The sequence below is a fragment of the Canis aureus genome, chromosome 20 (genome assembly GCF_053574225.1).
Source record: "Canis aureus isolate CA01 chromosome 20, VMU_Caureus_v.1.0, whole genome shotgun sequence".
Classification (NCBI taxonomy): domain Eukaryota; kingdom Metazoa; phylum Chordata; class Mammalia; order Carnivora; family Canidae; genus Canis; species Canis aureus.
This window is the reverse complement of record NC_135630.1, coordinates 52,132,565-52,146,909: the sequence shown is the minus strand read 5'-3', so window position 1 is coordinate 52,146,909 and position 14,345 is coordinate 52,132,565. Positions and strand designations below refer to the sequence as shown.

The window sequence follows — 14,345 nt, the reverse complement described above, 5'->3', positions numbered from 1 at the left end:
TATCCTAGGCTCATGTCCTATTTTGATACCATCTGCTTGGGGACACAGAGGATAATAATAAGAGCTCCTGCTCATTGAGTGCCTGCTGTGAGTATTTACATACCTAATTTCAAATTCTCATGCTATCCTGCAAGGACAGTATTAGACCCATTTTTATAGATCTACAAAGTAAAGCTCAGAAAAGTTAAAAAACCTCTCCAAGGTTATCTGATGCAGGATTTATATTTGAGCCTTTCCTTTTTGCCATCAGTGAAAGATACTTCTCTTTCCTTGGAAAAATATGCTAGCATTTTCTTTGATTGACTCTCCACTTTCCATTAACAACCCTCCCTGGAGAGCTGCTCTCCCACTCTCATCCCATGCTGGTGTCCTGAATTTCCCACAGTGATTTGGCCCTTACATTGAATTTTCTGGCTTCTTGTCTGTTAGTCTCAACTGATATCTTAAAATATCTGATTAGTCCTTAATAATGTTGGCAGGTTAGAATCATATTTTAAAAAGGAAAGTATATTTAAGCACTTAGCTTTCACAATTCACTCATTGAGAGTACATATTTTTTCCCATGTTACCCAGAGAAACTGGACAATGAAATGACCACCTGTTAGCTGCTAATGATGTTCACATGCCTTTAAAAAAAGTAATTCTGGCTTTATCTGTCTACAATCTTGGCGACAAAACTCATGGGAACATCAAGGGCACAGGAAGCCAAAGGCAGCAAACTGACAATAAAGTTCCTGCTTAGACTACTAATAAGGAAGGAGATACTGTGAATCTCTAATTCCACATAATTATTTAATCTCAAAAGGGTAACATAAACCTAAATGCATGTTTTAAAAACCTAAGTTTGGATGTTCAAATCTAGGACTGAGATCAGAGAGGTTTTGCACAATATATTTCCTACTTGAAGAAGTATTTTAAAAAGGATCAAATATAAAATATGCCAGTCACTATTTCAAATGCATAGTCTAATTTGATACGGTGTGGGTGGGTTAATCATTATACCTTTCAAAGGAAAATCAATACCTAAATAGTAAACGAGCTTAATTCAAAGTAATAGATGGATATTAACTGTATCCTATATTGCATAAAAACCTACTAAGACTTAAAAAGGGCTCACAGCTATAAATATCCATCAAAATATAGAAATGAAGCATTTTCTAAAATTAGGGCTAGCATTACAACTAAATGACCCCTTTATTTTAATAGTGAAATCAAACTCCAGAGACATCTGGTTTTAATTCTCTTGCTAATATGTTTTTGGGTCCCTATTTAAATTTACTGATTTCTATGCATCTCATTTTTAGTGTAATATTTCCATCCAGGTCCAAAGTTGATACAAAGTTTACCTTTTATTTGTTCACTTCGCTGTAGTCTAATGGCTAAAAGCACAGGCTGTAATCTCAAACTGCATGAGTTTGTAACCTGTCCCCATAATTTGTCTTTTACAAATGCCCTTAATTTTCTGCACCTCAGTTTTCTCATCTATAAAATAGAGTTAGTAGTAGAATTGATTCACTGGGTGGGTGGGAGGATTAGGTGAGTCGACATAAATCAGAATTTAGAACAATGCCTGCTTAATGTTGCTAGCTGTCATTATTTTTGAACTGCAAAGGATAAAGTAAAGATGAGGTCCCTAGAGAATTAGGTACATTTGAACATGAGTAGAACAATCATATGTCTCTTCCCTTATCTCCAACCAGGATTGAATTTAAGCCCTAAATACACAAATAATTATCTTTCCCAATCAAAAATAAATTCTAAATAGGAGGAGCTGGTGCGTTATCTGTAGAAACATTTTCTCCCCAGTATCATCCTAAAGATTTCAAGTGACTATTGCTGAACACAGAATCCATTTGCTTCAATGTTTCTCAGATACTTTTACAAATCTTTATTTTCTCCCAAACTTCAGGCTCTAGAAGCACGTCCAGGTATCCTCCAAGCCTCTACCAGTCATTACCTCATCTATCCTATTATATATACAACAGAATGTTCGCATGGATACATTAACATACCCACAACTGAATTCTAATTCTAAAATGTTACCTTAAATTTGATCCCATATTAAGTAATTGCCATCAGTAAAAGATACTTCACCAGATGACCAGAAATTAAAGGGAAACATTTAAATGAGATAACTCCAAACTGTACCACCTTATGGAATAATCTTTTAAAATGGCATGGCTAACTCTCCACAAATAACTTAATTTGCAAAGCACCATACAGTTTAAGACATTAACATTGATCATTTTAAACTCCAACTTAACACAACTGGCTAGCTAAATATGTTTCTAGCAGTTGCTGAAATTATGGTATGGGTTTTTGAATAATGACTTAATTTTGAAGGGGTGCTTCTACTCAAAGTTGTCATGCTATTTCTAGATAATTTTAAGATCCCAATAATTTAGCTCTGGAAGATATGTTATATATAAATAGCTTCTCTCTTTCTTGTCGTATGTGTGTGAGAGTGCATCTATGTTTATATATACATACATATATGTGTGTGTATATATATAGAGAGAGAGAGTCTTCTCTAATGCACACAAATATATGCATATACACATATAGTCATTTAGCACATGTACTCATGTACATGTGTAGATATTCTGTTAGTAGCCTTTCCCTACTTATGGAGTTCTCTGTAATTCAAAAAGCTAGAAAGTAACTAGCTCTGATATCAGATCATAGGGAGATGGCAGAAAAAATAGTGATTCAGAAGATTGAGGATAGCTAGGTAGATAGATGATCCAAGAAAAGTACTATAATTTTTGACACTTTGAGAAATTGGTCTCCTTTGATTCTTGAGACACCTGCTTTGATTTTGGAGACACCTTTCAAGAAGCCAAAACTCAAACCAGCTGTGAGATATGTTGGACACCTTTTCATAATCTCCTTTCGTTGAGAAGGAACAGAATGAGCAAGGTTGAGAGGTATATTCAAGATTGCTATATCATGAGATTGGCCCTTTTTACTCCAAATTCATTTCTTTCAGAATATTAGAACTTGATGTGACCCTAGAGAACATATTATTCACTTCCCACATTTCTAATTTTTTTTTGGTGGTTTGACAGTATGGAAGGTTGCATAGCCTATTGGTTTAAGTTGGTCCAACTGTGGCGGTCACTCACGCATCTTTTAATGTATGAAAATCAAATACTCCGCATACCAAGGTTTGGGGATGCTTGACATTTCCCACTTTTAAAATCAATCACCAATCTGAACGCTGTGGATATTACTCAGAGACTCAGAGATTTGCTGTAAGCAGAGACCATGACCTTGGAACAATTATTTTCTCAAAAGGCATTACCAACAATGACTTGAGCAAAGCACCCAGACTGCCCTCCAGTGCATGAATCCCTGGCCAGGAAATGGCTACGAATCTTCCATGAGTAGTATGAGTTTGGCTGAAATCTTATTTCAATGCATTTATATTTCATAAGCATTGCATTTAGGCAAAGTTAAAATCAGCAAGTAAAAAAAAAAAATACTTACTTAAAGATTTTCTGTGTTCTGGTTTCTGTTCTTTTGTATCATTATCGTAGTGACCTAGTAATTCAGTACTGGAGGATCTCTGGATTTTGAATAATTCCAGGTTTCTTGATGAACCACTTGGATCCTTTGGCTGGAAATAACAAACAATTAGACTGAATAATTTTACAAGGAAGAAAGGATTCACCAAATAGCTTAGTGATATATTTTGATGTTAGATTTTAAGGGAAGATTGAACTAAGATAATTATTTTAGAAAAGGGTCTCTATGCTAAGCTCAATAATCAAATTTAATAATAGCCATGTACATATATATAAACTTACTAAATGCTGTGCATTACCCCAAGCACTGCTCATGTATTAACTCAATTAATCATCACAGTAATACTACGAGGTAGATATCATTTATTACCCCTACTTTCCAGACAAGGAAACGGAAGCCAAAAGAGATAAGTAAACTGCCTAAGGCCACACAGCTAGCAAAGGATGGAACCAGGATTCAAACTCAGGCAGTTTGACTCCAGAGTCTACTCTTAATGACAACAACAAACTCTGTGTGTGGGTGGGTGGATGTGGGTGTGAGCAGTCAAGCATGCCTGAATGAGGGGACTATATGGATGATGGAGAAAAGTCAATTTGTTATTTTTTAAGGTTTTAGTCCAAAAATGATATAAAGGAAGACTGCAGTTAAAAGCAATAAAGTCACACAGAAAATGCTGTCATTCCCTATTTTATTTTATACCTTATACAAAGCTCTCAAGGATAGTTTTTTTTCTCAACATTTTGCAAATATTAGTGTCCAAAAATTAGATGTTTGGTCTAGAATCAGTATATAATGGTAGTTTTAAATAATTTGATTCTTTAAAAATATACTCTGAATATATGATTTAGGGTAATTTTATGAAGTTTCAGATTGATAATTTTCATGAGAAGAACAATCTAGTGTCACTGGAAAGATAATGAAAGTCAGTACAAAGGATTATTATTTACTGGTGTTATAAGAGTGAGCATGGGCTTAATTAAATACATTGATATTTATTTTCAAGAATATGTATTACAGACTACATAAACTGAAAATGTGAAAACTCAGTAGTCATTAAGTGCTTGTGTGCTTTTTACAGTTTCTAGTAAATGAATGTCCATGTTATTTCAGTGGGGGAAATGAATGCACTGTGTTTTTTGAAAGAGAGAAATCAAATGATATTCAGCTCTACAAATCAAGTCTGTTGAATCAGGTTTTAGTGGACTCTATCTAAACTTAAAATAACTTAATATCTCTCAATCTAGAGGATCCATTTAAATGTGTGTGTTATATGCCTAAGCAACACAATTTAAGTGACAACATTTTAATTAATAAAGGTAACAGCCAAAACAAATACATACCAATCTGTCAATTGCATTTTTGATAGCGTGGAACCAATCCAATATGATGAAGTCAATATCTGACTGTAGAAGGAATTCATTTCCTGATACTGTTGTGATCTGAAAAGAAAAAATCGACAGGTAAGCAAACCATATAAAATAGATCTCTTACATTAAAAAATGAAAAAAATATATATATATACTGCATATATATGTATATATATATACTGTTTGAAAAACACACTTCAATACACCAAAATATTTTCTTGTATTCCAGTAATTGTCTTTCTGGGAACTGGGAGACTAGGATCATTTTGAACTGCTCTCTATAAACTGTTTTTTCATGTCATAACAAATACATTATTGTTGTAATAATAGAACGATTAACTCAGAGTAGGACTAAAGCCGAATTACTCCAAGTCAAGAAGAGGCAAGTCAGGAAGTTCAGAATGATGCAGACGGCATCCACTTAAGTCAGAACCTCAGAAAAATGTACCCGGGTGTGTCAGAATTCATTCTGCACTTTTGGCTCTTTCCTGTTTGTCTTTTTCAAATCTAATAGTATCTCTATATTTGATTTCCTTTTATGGAGGGCTGTAAAACAGATTATTTACCAAAGAGACTAATGCAGACTTTTCCAAAAGGTCATTCAAATGAATAACATTTGGCTACTTCTACTTTCCTATGATAAAGATCTATAGGAAAGTAATAAAGGACTAATTTCCCTCACAAAAGGAGTGTATTAGAATAAAAGTTTATTTACATATTTGAAGCTCTCATGGAGAGTATTTATCAAGTGAACATCCCCATTTCAGACTCTCAGAGCTACTAAGTAGTTGGCAATATTTAACATGTAACTATATGTTTTTCACTACAGTGCATCTTTTCCCCCGCAGAATTGCGAGAGAAGAGTGTGACCCTATAGAAACAGAGCAATGCTCTTGATTTCACGCATAAAAGGCTACTTAGAGGCGAATTTGATTAGAGTGGGTGTGGACACGCTCTCTGTATTAGGCCATCAATCTGAACTGTGAAGATTTTCCCTTTGTATTGACTTTTTGTTTCAACTGGAAGATGAACATTTCCCGACTACTGTCACACATCAGGCAAGGCTTCAGAGGTTGAGAGGACTGACATTTCAAAATACTCAATCAGGAGCTAGTCACCTCTTCTCAGCCTTACTTGCTCTAAATTGGAGGTGAACACTGAAATGTGGCACAGGTTCAGAAAATCACAAATCATGCTTCAGGATGTCTCTATAATTCTATCATTCAAGTGACAATTATTACCCAAAATAGCTCACTCAGAAGGTTTCAGTGATTCTTATGGCAAAATTTAATGACAATGATCTCGGAGTCTTAAAGAAATCTTCGATTATACACATACATATATATTCACTTGTCATTTATTTTTAGAAAAACTATATAAAGATGCAACATCTCTCAGTGCTGCAATACAACCATTCTTGAGTGAGATGCGTTCCGATGTTTTACAACTGTAAGGAGAGGAACTATCCAAGGATATGCAATTATGAGAACTGAAAGATTAGAAAATAAGAGGAATTTAATTATCCACATTAGAATTTGACAGACTACCAGAGCCAATGGCTCTTTTTTTTAAAGTAAAATTGCATGTAAGATTTGGGATGGCTCAAAATAGCCTCCAAATAGTCCTCTGTTTTATGTATCTATTAAAAGACAGTTAAGCTGATGTTTGCCTAATTATCTGAACACCCTAGCAATGTTCTTTACTTACATAAAGTTCCAAATATTTATTCTATGAAGTGTTGCCACAGAAATAGTAATCTAGAAATATAAGGTCACTTGTAACTAACCCAAGAAAACCAGTAATGTCCTTGACCTCTACCTTCATTCTAATTTAAATTTAAATATTTTGATTATGAATGTATTATATAACATCACAATTTGTTAACATACACAAAGAAATATGAATTAGCCCAAACACAGTGTACTGTCTAATATATTTCTCTGCCATTATAAATAAACCATTATTAAAATTATAAAAAGAAACATTTCAAAGTACAAGAAACAAACATAATTAGATTTACTATATTCTGAGGGTTTGAGGAAAGAGCTAACAGTTCAGTTTTCAGTCTAGTAAATTCAAACAGTGATAAAATGTAAGTACTTCAGCAGTACATTTGCATTTTTGGTGCATGCTATGCAATGCAAAGGGGATCTTTTACTGCCAACACAACCGAAAACAAAATGTATTTTAAAAGTTTCTTTATCCAAATATATTGCTGCATTAATCGTACATAATCAGTGATTTATGAATTCATTTGAGGAAGCTGGATCAGAGAACTATATGAATGCAATTCATTCAAAATATACTATCAGAAAGATACAGTTTGCATTCTTTCCTCTGTCTTCCCACTAATCTTTCCAGTTACTAGGCAGTCTGGAGAAGTCTGCTACTGCTCTCTACAGTTTAAATGCTTCCACTTCTTAATTACAGTCAGTAATTGACTTTGTTCTGCTCTATCCCAGATATTCACAGGAAAGCAGTTTCAAAGTCTTTGGCTGCCCGAGCCCATTTAATCCAGGTTTCTCAATCCACATTTTACATTACCTCTTTAAGGTTTTCAGATAAATGGTTTGCTGAATCATATTTGCAGTTTGAACAATCGAATTTTCAACACTCTTGGGGGGAAAAGACATCAGCAAAGACTGTTTTAGCTTTGACTAACCCTTTTGAGTGAACAATTGCTGATAACAATCTAAAGTGATGTAATACTAATAACCGGCACAAAAGATTTGATATTAAGCCATGCTAATGTGTTCTTTCTATATCATGTTTTGCTTAAGTGACAGATGCTGGCGTGAGGTGGATGAGGAAAGAACTTACGGAAAATGCAACCGGGTTTAGGCAAGAATGGCTAGTCTCCATCTCACTTCGTGGCCTACTTTAGACAAACATCTGTTGAAATCCCTCCTTGCCACCAACTCATATTTTGAAGCGATCTATCCTGGCACCAAAGCAGTCTTAATGAAATGTGCTACTGTTGTCAATAATAGATATCTTGAATTACCTGTCTGGGGAAATTTGCCTCAAACGTTTCACACTCAATAAGGACCTGTCTGAACTCTTGCTGGTGACACATGGATGCCTAGTAAATCATATGAGTATATCCACTTGGCAATGGGAAGAATAGACACATTGACACATTCTTTAAGGCTTTTGGGTATTATTTCAACAATAGTTTTCCTCTGGTCTAGGAATCTAGGTCTGTGCCCTTGTTGTGGTTCTTCTGAAGATGGAAGCAGGTATCTCCCAGCTTCAAACTCCACCAATAAGTGATGAGGAGAGAAGAAATGTGTTGTTCAGGCTTTAATGAACACATGGAGTATTGTTATGCTAATTTAAACATCTTTGAGGAGTTTTAATGAGTAGTGTTTATGTTTATTTAAGTATTGCCCTTTTCAGTAACATCAAGTATTGTCCTTGCCACTATACAGTCTGGCATTTAGTCTTTCCCGTGTTTGATTTTAACTTAAGTGAAAAATAATATATAGAAAGGCATTGATACTGCTAAAAATTTCTGTAATTTGGTTCACCGGAATAGAAAAACTTTTTAGAATTTCACATTTTTTCCTAATTATAAGAATAATTGTGTTTATTATGAAGAATTTGGAAAAAAATAAAGATAGCACAAAAGCAAAATAAAACTATGGTTCCACAGAGTAAACACTATAGACATCTTAATTTAGTTATTACCAACCTTTTATAAATAATGATCAAATGTATATGACGATGATCCATGCACAACTTTATGCTATGGATAGGTACCTTAGCAGTAAAACATATTTGATGGCTGAATATTGTTGTCTTATTTCCACTCAGTTTGACCTCAACTGCATTTGAGACTATCAAAGGTACAAGAGATATTGAGTGATATGTGTTCCCCTCTTTGATATTAGCACCTTTCCTATCACAGAATAAATTCCACAAATAATTCTTTGTTCATGAGACCAAAAGGGAATGTATCTGACCAAATATCCCCCTAGTAATCAAGGACTGATTAAGCGTCCATTAAGTACAAGGCACATTGCTAGAAGCTAAGGATATACCACCCCCCAAAAAGCTCACAGTCTGTTTGCATAAATAGGACATATGCATATAAAGATAAATAACAATAGAAAATGGCTTATGTGAGTCCCAATGTGAGTGGCACAGACAATGCTCATGTCAAGATTTCAGAGGAGTGAGTAATTACCGCAGACACAGTTATGTCATGGAATTATACATAAACTGTTGGTCATGATACGTTATTCTTTAAAGGTTGATTATATCAGAACCTTAGTGTATTAGGGACGTGAATACTACCACTTGGTATGCAAAGTGATATCAGCTTTAATGATCTCAAAGCACATAATAAACATTCTTCAAATGCAGCTTCCCTCCACTATCATAAAGTAATTTTGCAAATGAAGAAAATGAAGCAAATGAGGAAAATGAGAATGCCATTCTATCAAATTGGCATCATTTTAAATGATAGAATTAAGAGATTACAAAGATCTTGATTTCTAGTTCACTAGTCCTCAGCAAACAATCTCATACAGTCAAGGACTCTGTGCAAATGAGAAAAGGACTATGGTGATTTGGTTTCAGTTGTGAAATCTGGAATGCAGATCTTAGAAAAAAAGTCACTTGCTTCTTTACTGCTATGTTACAGATAGCTCAATTTTAAAGGATCACCCAATATCCTTATTTAGATGTTTTCTTTTTTTTTTCCCTGAAAAACAGCCACTATTCTGCTATGAAAAAAATATGTCTAAAACAGGACTGAAGCATCAAAAAAAAAATGCCTTCAAATATCAAAATCTAAGGTTTAAGGCCAAAGGACTAAAACAATCCTACGTTTGAACTAAGTATCATTCACATTTCATTTACTATCAATCTTTGACTATGAACCAAAGGGGAATTTATTCCATCTTAAGGAAGCTGAAAATGTATGCAGGAAATGTGTAATAAAATATGCCAAATATTCAAAAAGTCCTAAAAAATGTTAAATGATATGGCTACAGTGATTCTACAAATAAGTGGATTATCCCTTTAGGAGGAATGGAATTTAATTACTATTGTATTTGGAGACACCTTGGACTTCATGATGAAGTCATTATATTTGAATTAAATTAAGTAGATATAAAAATTTATGCCAAAATATACTAAATCCATTTGAAGTGAATTTAAATTATTTTTTGAAATTAGTTTAGACTCTATCTTTACTGAATTCTAACAGCATAAAATATAGGTACCTATTTTGACTACATTATAGTGAGAGCTCAAGGCCTAAAACTGAAGAAGTAATGTTTAAAAAAAAAAACAAACCTCAGTTTCACATTTTTTTCATCTTGCATCACACTTCCCCAATATTCATTTGATGTAGGTGATCAAATAAAAGTTGTCATGGTTATACTAATAGTTAAATTTCTTGGTCTCAACGGCGTTTATGACCACCAATGAAATTACATTATCAAGCTACATGTCTATCTCAAATTACACTCTGGTTTGAGTAACTCCTAACATTTTTCTTAACATATTGAGCAAAGTTAACATAAAACTATGGGTAAAATATCAGTTAGAAGTAAAAGGTCTTCAATTTGTCTTTCCAAAAATGTTTCTTGTTAAAACATTTTGTGAGAAAGTATCTGCCTCGTGTTCCCAATGTTGCTAGATGTTAAGTAAATATATGCTGATTATAAGAAAAAAAAAAAAGTTGCTTTGGCAACTCTCTTATTAAAATGCATTTGTAACCCCCATCTGTCATGAAAGTTTTGAAAAGTTTGTTTACTTTGGATAGCAGCCTTATCCAGGGTTACCCTAGCAAACAATGATAGCAGTCTTCAGAAGTTGTGTGAAGAACAAGCCACTAGGGATCCATTTTTGTTTTAATTGGCACACACAAACACTCTTCTGGTCTGTCAGAAAGATCAAGCTAATATGCATGGAGGGTGTTATATTCTTAGCTTTGGGGAGCAGTAAAGCTCCCTTTATTTAAGTAATTTAAATGATAGACTGCAAAAACTTTGCAAGTCAGAAAAATGTTTTATACTTTCTTAGGGAATATTTGTTTTAAGCAACGGAAAATGTTCTACATATCTAAAGATGTTGAACCTTATGTTGTAATTACCCTTTCTTCCTTCTGACTCCATGAAATATTCTTAAATCCACATGCTACTAAATAAGGCTAGCCACCAATGGATCCTGAATTTCCACAACTCCCCCTGTGTTCACAAATGTGCGTTCATTAGTTTCCAGATGTTTACTGGATATGTTTTCAATGTATTTGGGGTTGATTGATTTGCATGTACATTTATTGAAACCCTCAGTGGTGTCATCATATCAAAATAACCTGCCCGCGTAAGCAATTTCTTATTTAATGGAAAGTAAACAAATGTTGGGCTACATACACAACAGATCTCAAGCGCATTCCAAAATCTAAGGTTTAAGGCCAACCTTCCAAAGACAGTACTTTTTAATTGAAATTGAGTTGTACCTTTGATATGCAAATAATTTGGTTCATGCAGATTTGTTCTGCATAATAAAATTGGCCCTATAGTGAACATTCACGTCTGTATCAATTGTCCACTCTACCTTTCTATTTGTTAACGAAATACCCACACCGAAGTTTATTTCAATCAAACAAATGTTCAACAAAAACTCATGTGCATTCTTTTATCAGTAGGAAAATATTTTAAGTACTGAGAAACAGTCTTCTCAATATTCATGAAAGAATACTATCTAAGTAATTAGTAGATAGTTTAGCAGTTTCCACAGTTTTGCAGTCAGCTACACCAAAACTTTTGCCTGTGGTGTTCATATGAAAAACGACAGAAAAAGTGACTAATCGAAGCAGTTGGTGTATAAAGATATCAGCTTAGGGTTTTTATTGCTGTTAATGTTAATTTCTAAATTTGTGGGGAGTACTTGCCGCTAGATAAACTAATCATCCTAGGACTCATGTTTGCTGGTAACCACTGCTCAATCAGTCACTGCCACTCGCAGATCAGCTTTTAATCTGAGCTATGTTCACTGTGCAAAATTACTCATTTAGTCCCGTAACATTTGGAAATCTGCAGCTCCCACCATTTTCAAACTGGAATGATTTTCATTATGTCCTATTTATGTAATGCCCAATTTAAAAGAGATTAACAAATACAAAAGTATAAACATAAAATCTCCTTTTCCCCGAGGTATACTAAATTATTCTCTATCCTATATTTTTTGACCCATGGATTAACATTGGATATGTGTTTATATTATAATGAAAATATCATGTTATAAAAAATTTCTATGCATATAAAAATCTCTGCTACCATCACCTCCCACATGGACTTAATAACAAAAATCTTTGGATTTCCCCACCATCTCATCCTCACTTTCTCTTCCAGTCCGTATTCCATATGCAGCCATCGTGATCCCTCTGAAATTTGGATCCAGTCATCCTATTCCTCTGCTTGATATCATCCTGAGATTCCCCACAGATGTTGCATTACAGTGCAGACTTTAATTCAGCCTACCAGATCCACCTATGACACTGCTCTATGGTTCCCTCTGCCTCTCTATCATTCAGCCATAATAATTTTTTGTTGTTGTTCTCAAGTTCTCCCATACTAATTTTTATTTCTCTAAGAGTAGGTTTCCATTGCCCAGAACCCTCTGACTTCCTCTATCATATCATTCGGGTCAGTTTAGTTTAGTTACATTTTCAGAAAATGGTTCTCCAAAATAGACATCCTTCCTAAGCATTCCCATGATATCTTGCTCCTAATTTGTTATTAGACATATTGGTCTTCGTTGAAATTCTCTGTTGATCTCTCTGTTCCCCCTACTACAGTATATTCACTCTGAACCCTAGGGCCATTATCTACCTAAGGTATGGCTGCACAACCCACACCTAAGAGGTATTAAATAAATAATAAATAGATGAACACTATATATCTTCTACATTTCAGCGAATACATTATAAGCTACTATTTGATATGCCACAGTATATGTAGCTCATCCTCTATTGTTATAAAATTTTTTATGGTAAAAATATTTATATTTATATTTAGATAACTAGACTCAATTTAGATGATTCCAGTTTTGTTGGCAATATCCAAAGCATCATAGTCAGGCGCCGGTCAAACATAGACCTTCTCTCCATCAGGCATGATCAAGATGTTAACCTTGGCTACATCAGTGGCCTTTGTCACAATCTGTTTGATCTGGTGCTTGCTGGCTTTGACATCCACAATAAACACAAGTGGGTTATTGTCTTCTATTTTCTTCACGGCTCATTCAGTAGTCAGGGGGAACTTGATGATGGCATAGTGGTCAAGCTTGTTTCTCCTGGTGCTCTTTCAAGGATATCTGGACTGGCTGCCTTTGGAGATACACTGTCTTGGGCTGTTGGAAGGTAGGTGACATGCAGATCTTTTTTTGTGACTCTGGACATCTTTAAGTACTGTATTCTTGGCCTTTAAAGCCTTTACTTCGGCTTCAGCTTTGGGAGGGGCAGGGGTTTCCTTTTAACCTTCAGTGCCATCTTCATGAAAGGCATCCATTGGGCAGCCCGGTGGCTCAGTGGTTTAGTGCTGCCTTCAGCCCAGGGCCTGATCCTGGTGACCCGGGATCAAGTCCCATGTCAGGCTCCCTGCATGGAGCCTGCTTCTCCCTCTGCCTGTGTCTCATGAATAAATAAATAAAATCTTAAAAAAAAAAAAAAAAAAAGAAAGGTATCCATTGTAATAAAATTAGGAGGTTGCAAGACCAGTGTGTTCTTTTAGGCAATGTAAGTAGTTTACTTTGACATCTACTAATACCACTTTTATCACTAGGCAATCCATTATGAAGATTGAGAACCACAGTCTGAGGCTATATTTTCCCATCAGTCAATAAATCCTAGATTTCAGACAATAAGATTAAGTTTGGAGGAGTCAGGAAGAGCAAAGAGTGGGTCGGTATTTCTATACATATCTCTAGGATAGAATTTTCTTGATTATATTACAAAGCCACCATGTGTTTTCCAGGGATGATCTACTAGGTCACCAAGAATCTCATTCTATGTATGGATCTTTCCAACTGAGAGTTGATAATGTGGGAAACTGGATGCAAGTTTAAGATTTTCAAGAGTTAATCATTAGATTAATGGGTGAAGTCTTTAGAGAACCTCAGTGATGCAACGGTGCTCATTGCTTGTCAATCAACATTGCAGCCATTAATTACACTAAAACACTATTCACATTTATAAACAAGCAAACTGTGGGAGGACAGGTGGCAATTGTTATGCTACCAAGAATTTTATTTAGACGTATTAGCTAATTAAAGATACAGTGACTTATGCAGAAACAGGTACTGTCACCACAAGTTTATTACTTACACCTTTCCCATTAATAAGTGCTGAGATTGCACAACAAGAATAAAAGATGTTGCAGTATGTATCTCTGTGCTATTGTAACATATTTGGCCATGATTATGAGTGTTTATAAA

General features: G+C 34.6%; 1 protein-coding gene across 3 annotated transcripts in view; it reads right to left on the bottom strand.

Annotated features, from left to right (window-relative positions):
• Positions 1-14,345, bottom strand: part of ARHGAP15 (Rho GTPase activating protein 15) — a 608,201-nt gene that overhangs the window by 300,295 nt on the left and 293,561 nt on the right. For all 3 annotated transcript variants that reach the window (XM_077861593.1, XM_077861594.1, XM_077861595.1), the window contains 2 exons: positions 4,869-4,967; positions 3,490-3,619 (listed from right to left, as the gene is read on the bottom strand). In XM_077861593.1, coding sequence (XP_077717719.1) covers positions 3,490-3,619; positions 4,869-4,967 — 229 coding nt within the window. The remainder of the gene's footprint in view (positions 1-3,489; positions 3,620-4,868; positions 4,968-14,345) is intronic.